Source organism: Triticum aestivum, chromosome 7A, assembly GCF_018294505.1.
Source record: "Triticum aestivum cultivar Chinese Spring chromosome 7A, IWGSC CS RefSeq v2.1, whole genome shotgun sequence".
Lineage (NCBI taxonomy): Eukaryota > Viridiplantae > Streptophyta > Magnoliopsida > Poales > Poaceae > Triticum > Triticum aestivum.
The window spans coordinates 506,510,555-506,524,812 of record NC_057812.1 but is presented as its reverse complement, the minus strand read 5'-3'; the positions used below and the strand labels follow the sequence as shown (position 1 = coordinate 506,524,812).

General features: G+C 42.7%; 1 protein-coding gene across 1 annotated transcript; it reads right to left on the bottom strand.

Annotated features, from left to right (window-relative positions):
• Nucleotides 1–1,096: 1,096 nt before the first annotated feature.
• Nucleotides 1,097–12,917, bottom strand: LOC123147862 (WD repeat-containing protein 7). The gene is made up of 10 exons (XM_044567181.1): nucleotides 10,117–12,917; nucleotides 9,939–10,042; nucleotides 9,440–9,509; nucleotides 6,572–7,375; nucleotides 5,800–6,002; nucleotides 5,307–5,427; nucleotides 3,884–4,090; nucleotides 2,540–2,822; nucleotides 2,303–2,425; nucleotides 1,097–1,499 (listed from the first exon to the last, which is right to left on the bottom strand). Exons 1-8 carry the CDS (start codon nucleotides 12,811–12,813, stop codon nucleotides 2,679–2,681), a joined length of 4,350 nt encoding a protein of 1,449 aa, XP_044423116.1. The 5' UTR covers nucleotides 12,814–12,917; the 3' UTR covers nucleotides 1,097–1,499; nucleotides 2,303–2,425; nucleotides 2,540–2,678.
• Between the last annotated feature and the right edge of the window lie 1,341 nt (nucleotides 12,918–14,258).

Genomic DNA, 14,258 nt, shown 5'->3' with positions numbered 1-14,258 from the left:
GCGGCGGCGGCGTCTGCGTCATGGCCGCTCGCTCAACGACGGGGAGGAGGCGCGGCGGCTGTGTCATGGTCGCTCTCTCAACGAGGGGGGAAGAAACGCGGCGGCGGCGGTCCTCTCTTCTTGAGCTTGTCTCTCGGTGCGACGGGACGGCGATGCCACGAACCAACGGCGGAAGGAGAATATATAGAGACCTCTGCACGAAGGAGGAGGCACCTCGGGTCCGTGTTGGATTGGAGAGGCGGTGACATTATTTTTGGAAAGAAGGCGCAAAGAAGGAAGGAGAAGAATAGCGCTCCCGTCGGATTGCCGGTTTGGAAGAGGATCGGCTAGGATTGGGATTTGGGGAAATTTCCTTAAATGCAACGCGCTCTGGCTTTGTTTCTCCCTCGGCTCGATCGTTGGTCGTGCGTGATGAGCGCGGTGCGTCCCGTCACCTAGGCGGCTAGGCTAGGCTAGGCTCGCACCCGCAACGCGGCGCGGCGAGGCGAGCGAAACAACTGCATCGGGCGAGATCAGTTCGATCTGACCGAGCGGCGATCGGTGTAACCAACACTTGGAGCACTAAGAAATAATCGCAGCATGCTCTCGGACTTTGCAGCGGTCGCTCCAAGTCATCGTAGCATGTCCCCCTTGTGTGGTTACAGCAGCAAAACACACGAGGTCACAGCGTCTCGAAATAACGCATGCAACAATGAAAATCCTGAATCGCTAGCCATAACTTTTTAGCACAATAGCTTCCCGCCCTGGCTCGCCCGACCTGAGCCCTGTCGATGCCGAACCCGGCGACCCCCGAACCATCCATCATATCCCTCGGTCTCAGAATGGTAAAACTTCACATCCGAGTTGAACACTCGACCATGTATGTTACCATGCTCGATTATAGGAAAGAAGAGGAAGCATATAAGAGGTATAAACAATATAACAAACAGACGGACTACAAAGCTAAAATGGTGGTGAATGGTGTCATGTTTCGGAAATTGCTTGGCGCTCTCTTCGGTCGAACCTTGCAAGAAAGAGAAGAAAAGCTCTTCGAAATTATGCTCACCTAAAACCATTACGTAAGTCCAAAATGAATAGTTCTTACATGGGCGTAAAATGCCAAAACGAACTTCTTATACAAGAACAAACATTTACATTTTACACTTTACAACGTGTTTGTCAGGCAAATTCTAACACTTCATATCAATCTCAGTTGTACATTCCCTTACATAAGCGGGAAAACATGCCTTGCCAGGGAATCAGGATTTATCTATATATTCAATTATAAAAGTATTGCTAGTTTGGTGCCTGTCATCTCAACACTACAAGTCCAACTCTTCAGGTGGTAGGTATCTGTGATGGTAGTACAGCGCTGATGACAAGCAGCAGAATGAAGAAAGATGTGTGCCTGCAACTCAAGCAAGTTAATACCAGAGTCTGATATCCTTCAAATCTTCAAGCCGTCAGCTGATAGTTAACGGAGAGAAGCTCCTGACTCTCGACAGTTCCCACCAACGATACTGCAGGACGAGTGCATTATGAGCTACCTTTCAGAAAAATTATCAGCACACGCAACCTGGCAAAAACTGTATTGTCCGAGGCCATTGCCCATTGCTAATTCAATCTTACTTAAATTAAGTTTAAAAAATTGGAGTACATGAGTAATTGATTCTAGACATGAATAATTCATCTAGCCAAATACCCAAAAATACAATGGTGAACATGGGTCCACGCACACCTCCTACGAACAGTAATATTTTAAAATAGCAAAAAAAAATCAAACAACTCCAGTTTTTTAGGTTAACAAACTTGGTCGAGTTCTCTACTCACAAGTGAAGTTTCGTGAAGAAATGACATCGGTAGTATTCTTGGCAGAGAAAACAAAATCAGACCTCCAAATTGCTTGAAAGAAAGTTGAAACATGGTCTTTTTTATAGCACAAGTTTTGCCTTTTTTTACCCAAAATACCACGGATGTCATTTCGTCGCAAAACTTCACATGTGAGTAGAACACTCAACCATATAAAAAAATCAGAATTGTTTGATTTTTTGTACCATTTTTTCGATTTTACTGTTCATAAGGGTGCGCGTGTAACCATGCTCCAAAAATCCATGTCCAATATCAGACTGCTTAAACCTAGATCTGATTGGAACTTTTAAGGAACAGGTCTCTCATAATATTTTATCACACTTTCCATCTTGTGTCTTAACATCAAGCATGAGTATAAAGTTAGATTAAATGAAAGGTCGGAAACCAACAAGTTTAACAGGGGCATGAACCAGACATCAGTTTAGACTTCTGAAAGAGACCAACTTAAGACTACCTTAGGTTGCCACTACTTGATCTGTCAATCAGAAAGCATGCTGCATTTGTAGCCTGATGGTGAAACAGAACTGCTCCTTCCAGAGACCTCCATGTAATATTGTAATCAACAATCCTGTTGGTGCTGCGTTTGGGTTCAGGTTTTCCAAATAGTACATTAGGAAACATATAATGTATTGTTTATACAAATATGTGCAAGAATATGTTTCATAATTGACGACAAAGATAAGTGTCTTACATGATATATGACTGTCACTTGGTGGCTTCGCTTTACTTTGGGCCACCCTCGTCAGACTTCAGTACATCTGCCTACTAAAACTCCCAAGGCAACCCAACCAGATCCATAAGCTATCAACAAACCATAACTCATCTTTTAATCACAACTGAAATGTACCCAGGTCCTGATCATGCCTTGTAAGTTTAATGGTCTTTCCACCAACCCAATGAAGGCGGTAAGAAAGGTCAAGATTATGTAACAGCAGTTTTAGATTATCAGCCTCATCTAGTTCCCTCGTCTTGCTCTGCAAAGCCCAGAACCAAAACACATGTCAAATGTAACTGCCTTAGATTCAACATGAAGAAAACTGACGAAAACAAGTTTGAATGAAATATAACCAGTATTGCATGTTCACAGCCTATTATAGATGATAAAAGAACTGAAGATGACACTTCACATGAAACACAAAATAGAATGGGAAAGCGACAGAAATTTCTGCTTAAGACTCTTTTAAGTCTTAATTAACATCACCCTTGCCCTTCCAATAAGTCCCTCCGATCCATATTAGTTGTCGTTCAAATAGATGTATCTAGACGTATTTCACGGTGCCAGATTGATTCACCAATAGATACGTTTTTTTAACACTCATTCATGCGCTAATTATTCTTCACATAAGTGCAGTTTATATACAGTTTGTTCAATTCAATTTCTTACCACTATTTATTACGATGTAAAAAATGCAAAGACTTGGTCAACACCAGGTTCCAGAAAATAGCAATAACAGGTTCAAAAGGGTAGTTCGATTCCATAAACAATGGATTTTATCACAATTTCCGCAGAAACATGCATGAGTGTCATTCCAACATATATTCAGTAGATTTTGAAAACAAGTCCAATTCAAATTGGAAGGCTGCCTTTCTGTCAAGCAAATAGGCAAATGCGGAGTTTTAGGGCCAGCTTCGGTTTTCAAAATCCTGATTGGTGCATTTCAGGATGGACCACAGGATATTAGAACCTGCTTATGACCGGAGTCAAATAATTCAAACCAGGTGGACAAGGGGGCAAAATCCTTTGCAAGGGGGATGTGGTGTAAACAGTCTATCATCCAAATTAGAACCACATGGGATGGGATTATGTCTAAGATATTCAGAGTTGCGATCAGGGTAATAGGCACACAGACATGAGATGCAACACAGTTGCTAGGGGCAGAAAAGATTTTTACACCTTGTTCATAGAACATTAAGCACTTGCTGTACCTGCAACTGGCCAGACTGACAATTACAAAATAAACATGCTTACCAGTATATTAACCAACGCCAAAACAACACGACATAATCAGTGAGAAGAAACTAGTAGAAAATATACCTCTGAATTTTGATGTTTATCATGTCCCAAGATGTTAGAAATAATACTTAGGCGAGCTGAGTTGGGTGAAAATCCTTCCCATGGAGGAACATAGATAAGTTTTGTGCACTGAATAGGAGTAAGGCTTCTGCTTAGCCTCTCCCACCAGGCTGAACCAAGAGACCACCATCTAATCATCAATCCGTTCTCCGAAAAAGCGACAAGGCCCTAGGTAAAAAGGAGTAAAATTACTGTCAAAACACTCTGGATTCCCATATATAAGATTTACATCTCAAAAACAAACTATAGCTTAAAGCAAGCAGATTATGTTTGTCATATAGCTCAATCTTTTAGCAAAGCTACCACCTTTTTTACTACAAATAGCAACCCATTCACCACGATCCATATTTCATGGAACAGGTATGCCATAACCCCATTTCCATAGGCATAAAATCACAAAGAATACAAATTAAGAAATTGAAGAACCATGTAGCCCTTTAGACAAGAAAATTAGTTTGATATCCCCAAGTAGCTACTGGATAATGATCTATTGGGTAAAGAAGATATCATAAATGTTTTCTACGGTCGATAATAAGCCATCTAGGATAGTTACTACTCCCTCCGTTCCAAAATACTTGTCGAGGTTTTAGTACAAAATGTTCCAATTTTGAACTAAAACCACGACAAGTATTTTGGAACGGAGGGAGTGCAAGATAGGATAATTTCATTCTATTTAAACTAGTGATCATTTGGTGTAATAGGATCAGCTTGTACGTAAACTAATGCCGCGTATCTGTTTGTAGTGCCAGAGTGAACATGATATTATAATGATGTATCCATAATAAAGTTAAATCAAAGGCTTACTCCTATTATAACAATGATATATACATAGCAAAAAGGAAATACATAGGTTGATAAATTATATTAAATGTGTCATAATAAAACCAAGACTAGAGCTTCTACAGCTCCATGGGGAATATGAACAGCATTTTACTCGTGCTCTATGTTGTTTATGTTTTGCATGGTCTCTGAAACACAAATTTGATATCCGGTTCTTATCTAATACAGTACGTTAATAAGATGAGAGGAATACGATGATGATATGAAAAGCAAAACAATTCAATACCAAATATGCACGTGAGATTTCATGTAGCTAATTTCAGAAGAAATGCTTATCAACATCTATTTGATTATTTTTGCCTGGAGGTAGTATCAAACACACCAAAAATGGCAACATGTAATGTCAGGTTCAATAAAATCTAGTAAATACTTACTACTCAGTTTGGACATGAGTGATATGATTTGCATAGAACCAATGGACTGGAGAAAGAATGCAATATATAATCTTAGGCCAGCACAAGCTACGAGTGTAATATATTCATATATCATATGCGTATTTTATTAAAAGCATTCTGACTCTGTTATGAAAATAGCAATATCAAACCTCTCCATCTGGTGAGAAACTCAAAGCTGTTATCAGTATGGTTGTTGTATCCGATGGTCCTTTGAGAAAGCTTGGAAGACCTGGTGGTCCACATGCATCGAGAATCCTTATTTTTGTGACACTGCAAACAAAAAAAGGAAAAATGGAGATAATGAAAGTACGAATTAGCATGGCGTCTCTGAGTTGAAATTCATTTTTGGTGAGAACTCACAGTTCTGTATGATCACAAATCACCAATAGTGCTACAAACAATTAATATCATACGTTTCATTTAAAACAAGTTGCGCAGAAATTTTACCTTATTATTTGGGCCTAAAGAAACAAAATACATTTCAAAATAACTTCAAAATATTCTAATCTCAAGAAAAGTATCAACTGGTAGATTCCATAAGTATACACTATACAATGAACTTTGTGAAGTCAGCCTATGCCATTGGTGATGCATAATTTAACAGCTCTATGATAACAACTTTCTGCAACTTGAAGACTGTACCTTTCTATGTCATAAACACGAATTGTGGCACTGTGAATCTCTCCAATAGCATCACCAACAGCTAATCTTGTCATTGATTCATTGAGAGCAACCATTGGAAATACACGGGCAATTTCTCTTAGAGCCATCATTGAGCTGATAATGCAAGCTTTACGCATTATTAAATTGCTTGGATCCATCGTGTGTAGGATATAGCTGATTGCCTGCACAACAAAGAAATGTTTTTCTTTTGGACATAAGACATTTTAATACATATATAATGTCTCGGCATGACATCTCACTGTGGTACTGACAACTTGATAAGAAAAGTTCAAATAAATAGCTGGATCACATAAAAATAGAGCATCTAAACAATATTGGAACATTTCCATGGTCTTCTACTGGAACTTTGCAAACAAACACAAAAAACAGGAATGTACATGGGAGATTTTCCCTTTTTGTAGAAAGCACATACTACCGATTTTGCTGCAACTTTGAGAAGCTTCCAACTTGGCAGGGGGGCAGCCCCAGTGCATGTAGCTCCCGCTTGCGCAGGGTCTGGGGAAGGGTCCGACCACTTTGGGTCTATTGTACGCAGCCTTTCCCTACATTTCTGTAAGAGGCTGTTTCCAGGACTTGAACCCGTGACCTCATGGTCACAAGGCAGCAGCTTTACCACTGCGCCAAGGCTCCCCTTCAGAAGCTTCCAACTTGGAACTTAACCAATTTTTAGTGATTACAATAACTCTGTATAAAAAAATTACAATGTGTACAATGAGGAAACAATGCATACCTTGTCAAGATAAGGAGCCAAGGCCTTTGGAGAGCCTCGAAGTACTCGGATGAGAGTTTTGAGTGAGACTACGTGAACAGGTGAATCAGATGAAGTAGCCCAAATTTGACTTTCTATTACACCAAAAAATCCCATTATGTCAGCCATAGCCAAGCTTGGTAGAAGGGTGCCAACTAATGCCTCCCTCATTGTAACAGCAACTGCAGTTTTATAGATGACATTGCTAGAAGGTGCACTACTTAGACACTCAATTTGGAAAAGGACGTCACTCAAGAAATGAGTGATGTCAGTCCCCAAACATGCTTTCCATGTGCCTTCCATTCCCTCCGCTAGAAGTTCAGCTGCAGTTGAACTGTAATGATCATTCATCGACATAACTAACTTGATTAGTTGATTGACAACCAACTTTGCAAGCTTAACTTTCACAATGCTTGGGTACCAAACAACGAAAGCAGCTGCAACAATGATATTTGATGCCACTGCATCCTGGCTTGTTCCTCCAATCCAAGATAGCCACTCCTGATTTTCAAATGATTCCAACCATGAGCTTATCTGAGAAGTATCATCATCATCCCTATCAAGATTTTCGCCATCTGCCTTCAACTGTCCATAACTAGATACTGAGGCACTCTGCATCTCTGGGATAAGCTTGTCCATATGATCAGATAAAGACAAGTGGTCAGGAATTTTATTTCTCTGTACACGGAGGGGTTGTGGAACAGAGCGAGGAGCTGAGCAGTGAAATAAGGAGCGGGCAGCCATTCGCACATGTTCAGAAGGATGTTGCCAAAAGCTCACCAGAAGCTGGAAAAATACATATCACTAAGTTACAAAAAGATGGTGGTGCTTTCGTGTATTTATTAGGAAGAAAATAAAAGTATGCAGAAGTGCAACAGAATACCAAGACACATTGCTTTATTTCCTATAATAAATGCTTAAGTGAATTTCTGACAAGTCACAGGGTTACCCTTTATAGGTAGAACAAAAGCAGTTGGTCATTCAAGCCCTTGCCAGAATAGAAGCAAAGCTAGCATACTAACCAAGTGATCAATAGTTTCCAATCAAAGGGAAATTTCAAAATATGCTGACCCCATTCGTCGACGATTTTATGATCTACCAAGGAGTTGTGGAGAACAGTAGAGAGAGGGGTGGTGCCCTAAGAGATCTTGTCAGAGACAATGGAGACATGGTGCTTTACCAGGCTCAAGCCCTCTGATGTGTATTGATGAATGAGAGATTCTAGAGTGTAGATTGGATCTGAGAAAACTAGGTCATGCGAGTATAGCCTCGCGGCTCAAGATAATCTTCGGCGAGGGCCGTCGAGACTTCGATATAGGCCTGCCTTCTCCGGTAGCAATGTAACTATCCTCAGGACGATACGATCCGATCCGATCTTGCATGGTTACAAGGAATATATCTCTTGCAACAATAAGATCCTGGAAATAGTGTGTTCATCGTTATCTCCTCCGAGTTACTAGTTTGGCATGATTGGGTGCAGGCCCCAGGGTTCCCTAGACACTCTTTGGTCGACTCGGTATGTCCACACCCGTAGGGTATAGTCCTCCCATTATGCACCATTTCTCATTAACACTATCCATCATGTCTCCCCAACAATGATGCATGCTAAGGTGAGTTCAAAAGAATCTAATTTACAGATCATGGCACTACAAAGATAAGCTATTATCCCAGCAAATTTCCACCGCAAGGCTAAACAAGGTTTAACTTATAGGGATGGAAATTATAGAACATGAACATGTATGTAGTGCTCCAAATTAGTCTGTAAACTGATGCGCCTGTATTGTAGCAACCGGAATATGTGAAATACAGATGCAACTGTAAGCAGTCATTTAGAAATATAATAATTGATCCAAATCATGGGCTGGCATTCATCCAAAAGTTTTGTTTCAATTGGCATTCATATCATACTACAATAAATTCAGCATTGCAAACTATAAACTATAGAGAATTAGAGATTATAATTTACACATGCAAACTCTAAAAACATATGTGCTTTATAACAGGTAATGGATATCGCCATAACCAGGTCTACAGAACATGGCAGTTGCATCTGCTACTAAGGTAACAGATCCGGAAAAGGCAAACTATTTGGAATGCATGTAAGGACATTTATTTGGTCCTGAAGTATCTCTTATGTATGTGAATACGGCTCTAGAATAAAACACAGCACCATTTACATTTATGCATGAACATCACGGGGGTGGGGGGATCTATTTTGGTGACCCAGTTGAAACTCGAAAGTATGAGAACATGCCAGAATATTTTTTATGTGATAACAAATTGTGATGCACCAACGCCCAAATGTGCACTAACAGCTAAATTTTGTCTTTGTTGCATGCCTTCAAAGGGTTAACCCTGTCCTACTCTTGTTCCTAGAGGGATATACACACGGAACTTAACCAGACGGATCAGGACGTCACATACAATCTTAGTGGCTGATCAGGAAAAGTGTGCAGTGGTCCTAACCATAAACATATTTTGTACATCAAGAGCCAATCTATTTGTTGTCTTGTGTCTATTTAACGGACCCTAGCGCCCTGCATTCCAAAGTCACACTGGCATAACCCACGGTGAACACAAGAGATGAGGGCAATATCTTGATGCGTAACACCTCATGGCCCAACCAAACTAGCCAACTAGGCTAGGAGTATCACAGATATTAATTAAGCCTTCACCTATATGTAAAATATCACCTATTATCAATTAATTTCCTGCAAGCCACTGCAACAAAAAAATATAACTCCTCCTTATGTTTTTCTTCATGCAATAAAGATAATCAAAGAAATTGCTTTCATAAAAGAAGAATTTCATAAGACTGAAAGAAACAATGTGCAATAAATGTAGTAGAACCTGGAGGGATGGGGGCTTTATATCTGGGACTTTCTCAGCAAAGTGTCTTGTATAAAAAGCTGCCAAGGCACTGCAGCAAGACACGCAGCGTAGATGAGAAAAATGGAAGACATGAATTTGATGCTATCTTGAAAGTAACAAAGAACCATATTTATCAGAACTGTGAAAAGTAATTAAATAGTGCAATGGTATCATATTTGATACGGCAACCAGGAAGTGGTACAATACAAATGCTGGTTAACCAAATTACAAAAGAGTTCCCAAACATTTGGTGCTCACAGGTAGAACTTAAGAATCATTGGTTGAATTACTAGTGCAGTACAGAGATGCTGAAAACATACCCAAACCCGTTCAAGATTTCCGCATATTTTATTTTTGAAATGTTCTTTTTGTAAAGTTCTTTTCTGCAATGATCCAGCAAACCAAATGAAAGATGCCAGTCTCACACTATCCAGAATATGAACCCGCACGAAATGCAAATGAACAGATGACCCAGTACCTGCTAGCATTTGTACAAGACCGAGATAATGTGATCATGCGTTGGGCAAGGGAAACTATTGACAGCGACCTCATAGCACAGAATTCAGCAGAGGACTTCCAAAGCTGAAACAGAAAAATATCATGTTTAGACTTCAAATGTGCTTAAATGCAAAGCAACAATGAAGTTAACAGCCCACCTCAAGAGTGGCTTCTTTCCCTGGGAACATCACCGTAAACGAGCCTCTGTCCCCTACCACCCCTGTAGCTATATGACAACCTTCTGGCTTGCAAACTTGCATCTCATCCACAAGTAATTTGTCCAGCTCACAATCAACATCCCACAAATGCAGAAAACAGAGACTAAATCGAAGTAATTGCCCTTCCAATGACTCTCTAGATGGGCTATCCATTTCTAGGATCCCAGAAGTATTATTTAAAGCTCCAGGCGGCATAGTTTCTTTGTTAGCATCACCACAAAGATGATCTCTCAACTGCCTATCACTATTGCTGTTTGACATGCCTTGTGCAGACATAATTGCAGTGAGGTCAAATCTCAGACTTGCAATGCCGGGATATGGACATGAGCACTTTATGGGGTACTTACTTCTTTTGTTTGTTATCTGAGCAGAGCCAGATTTTCCTGAACTATATGCAGAATTATCTCTATCAACTGGAGCTGGTGTCTTCCCCTTCACATCATGCGCAGCAGAGACACTCAAAGCTATGGAATCTGCAGCATTGTGATGGTTTGTTGGTATAGATGAGATGTTCATCCCATTTCTATTTGCAGGAGACTGGGTGCCTTTTAAAATTGGAACAAGTAAGGAAGATGCTGAAGTTGTCCCTCCCAAGATGCCACCAGTAACTGAATTTTTGGAAATGCCCCTACAGAAGTGTTCAAATACTGATTGAGATGTTGTCCCTCTAATAATTCGGTCTCGAGCACCTGTTTTCATATCCCATATATACAATATGCTGCCCACGTCATTACAAGAGTGCAGACTACGGCATAAACAAGCAATGTACCCTTTTACTCCATCCCAAGCAACCATTGATGGGTAACAAGAATGCCCAGGAAACATCCTCTCGACACGCATGGTTTGAAGAGAAACAAGTGCTACAAGGCCATCTTCTCCAACAGAAACAAAACAATCATCCCAAGGCTGATGAGTCGAAGCTGGTGGTAGTATTATTTGCTTAACCGCTGCAACATGGTGATGCATCACAGAAAGGAGGGTGCCGGCATCAAGATCCCAGACACGAATCGTACAATCCAAACTCCCTGATATGAGTGCTCGTCGAAAGCTTCTAGAGTCAGAGTGGGCATGCATGTGGTGTGCAGCCAAGCAAAGAATTGCTCCCTTGTGCCCCAAGAAAAATCTTTCAGAAATATGTGGGTAAACCCCTCTGCTACCAAATTGTGCGGCTGGCAACAGATTGAGAAATCGGATAACTTCTATGTCACCATTATGGAAACCATAAACTATGGCATATGGAGCATAAGAATCCTCGGAAAGTACCATCGAAGAAGACACGGTCCTTCCATGCTTTCCCGATCCATTGATGTATGCTGAGCACATCTGTGAATTTATTTCCACTCCATTGTCTGACTTGGGTAGTGAATTAGAGAGCTCTGACCTAAATTCTTCTCCCTGAAGACTGCCTTCTCCAAGAACTTTGCTCAAAGGTGGGCTCTCTGTGTTCATTGCAATACTCAAATCTAGTTGATTCATAGACCATATGGAGATGAACGGTTTCCAAAACAAGGAACCACCAATCTTATACGGACGGGATTCCATCCTAATAAGACAGTTGACCATCTGGCAATATTGAACTACTGGCATTTCTCCCAGCTCGGATGAAATACCAGGAACTTTACATACAGCCTCACACCCAAACAATGGAGGAGTGCCAACAGCAACCTTGTACACCATGGCACCACCATTGCTGCTCCACAACACCAAGCTCCTGACCACAGTGCCATCCTCAGAGTGAGGGCCTCCCCACTCCTCTCCGTGGAGAAAAAACCCTCCAGAAAGGCAGCCCTTGACCCCTGTTTCCTCCTCCTTGCATAGCGAAGTGTTTGCCAGAGACACCTCACCCAGCACGGAACCCTCGACAACGCATTTCAACAAACAGCTCGTCTTCAGCACCAAGGCAACGACCTTCCCGTCGTCCGATAACGCCACGGCCTCCACCGTACCATCCGGCGCCTCTGCAGATGCAAAGCTGGACAAGGAACTCACGCTGAGCCGCCTCGGCGAGTCACCCTCGACGGCCGCGCCCTCCACCACAGGCACCATCTGCGCCCGCCCCTGCGCGTCAGCCAGCACAACACTGACGGCATTGTCATCGCTGCAGACCGTGAGCGCGATCGCCCTCGGGAGCGAGACGGAGAGGGCCCCGTGGAAGGCGGTGTGAAGGACCGTGAGGGTGCGGGCATCGACGACGACAAGTGCCGACACGTGGCGGTGGGCGTGGCCGTCGTCGTGGGGGTGGCAGAGGATCGCGACCCGGGGGGTCGACGAAGCGGAGGAGGAGGAGGTGGGGAGGAGCGCGAAGAGGGAAGGGGAGCCGGCCCAGGGCGGGAGCGAGCGGCGGCGGAGGCAGCGGAGGGGGGCGGAGGCGGAGAAGAGGGATAGGACGCCGGCAGTGCAGGAGACGAGGAGGGAGGCGGGGGAGGGGAGGGGGCAGAGGGCAGTGATGGCCGCGGCGTGGGCGCAGAGGAGGGAGGAGGGGCGTGCGCAGAAGGGCGGTGAAGGAGGGAGAGGCCAGTGGAGGACGGTGCCGTCGGCGGCGCCGGTGAAGAGCGCGGCGGGGGTGGCCGCGACGGCGGTGATGTGGTGGGAAGGCGGCGACGGCGACCAGAGCGCGGCCACCGAGTGGCACTTCATGGACGGGGAGATCTGGGAGGAGGAGAGTCGCCCCGGCGGTGGTCGGCGGATGATCCCAGCCCAGGCGGGTAAACTAGGCTAGGCTACTGTGCGGCGACTTCTGTTTCGGGGGAACGGCAGGCGCTCGTTGTAGTACTGTCAATTGTTTTCTTTGTATCTCAAAAAAAAAACTGTTTTCTTTGAAAAAAAATTATCTAACTGTTTTCTTTGATTTGTCTCCAAAATTTTGTTTTCTTTGATAAATTTTTTAGGGAAATTCTTTGGTGGTTTTATTAAGATGTTCTTTAACTCAATTCAAAAAATGTTCTTCAACTTTTTTAAAAAATAGAACTTTTTTTCAAAAAAAAGAGAGTTAATGTACATATAATTCTCGGTTGATTCAGTTTGCGGTATTTAAAAACTCAGTTTGTCGTATCCAACTTCAAAAAAAATATTGGAGTGCACTCTAAAAGAAATTGAAGGTTGTGGAGCGTCTTTAAAAACTCGGTTTGTCGTATCCAAGCCTCAAAGAGAATTATCTTCCATTTCATTTTTTATTTGCATATAATGAAATGTTGTGCTTCTCTTTGGCATTGATTTTTAACAAACTTGGCAAGATCAAACACTTGAAACTTGGTAGTTCATATATATAACGGTAAAATTTACATGACAGTTCATGTGCATAGCAGACATTTTTAGACCGGGAAAAGTGTCGAGAATAGGAATTTTCATACACTAGTTGAGTACATACATAGATAGTCAATACGTTGGCCTTCAAGATCTGAGGGCGGCTACTCATATAGCTCAATGGCTCATTGGCGGCCCATTCGCGCCGGAGCTAGGCCTCGCGGGCAACATCGGTGCACGCTTACCTAAAGGCATGGCGAACCTCGTGTTGCTAGCGCTGGTGGCGGCGGCATGGTCTCGGATGTCTAGTGAAGATGGTGTGTGTGGATGTCTTTCTCACGCTTACCTAAAGGCATGGCGAACCTCGTGTTGCTAGCGCTGGTGGCGGCGGCATGGTCTCGGATGTCTAGTGAAGATGTTGTGTGTGGACGTCTTTCTCCTCCTTGAAGGCATTGTCGATGAGTTCGCCCTTGCGCTAGATCATGGTTAAGTCGATCCAGTATGGTGGTGGCGACTTTTAGCATGGACGGGTCCCCTCACATGGTATTCAATGGAGTTGTTGTGTGAGTTACTATGGGTGCAAGATTTGCCCCAATAGGAGGAGTTTTTTAAGAGCTTCGTTCACACCTGCTCTAGATCTTGTTGGGCCTCGTCAGTTGGTTGTGTTTGGTGGTGGAATCTAGTTTCGAGTCAGGGGTTGGATGATCCTTGATGGGGTTTTAGCAATGTATGATTGTCCTCTGATCAATCTTATCATTAGGTTTTAAGCTTTATTTTTCTTATAGACTAGGCCATTGGTTGTTCGTTAAATCACATGAGCACTTGGCCCTCTCGATTAG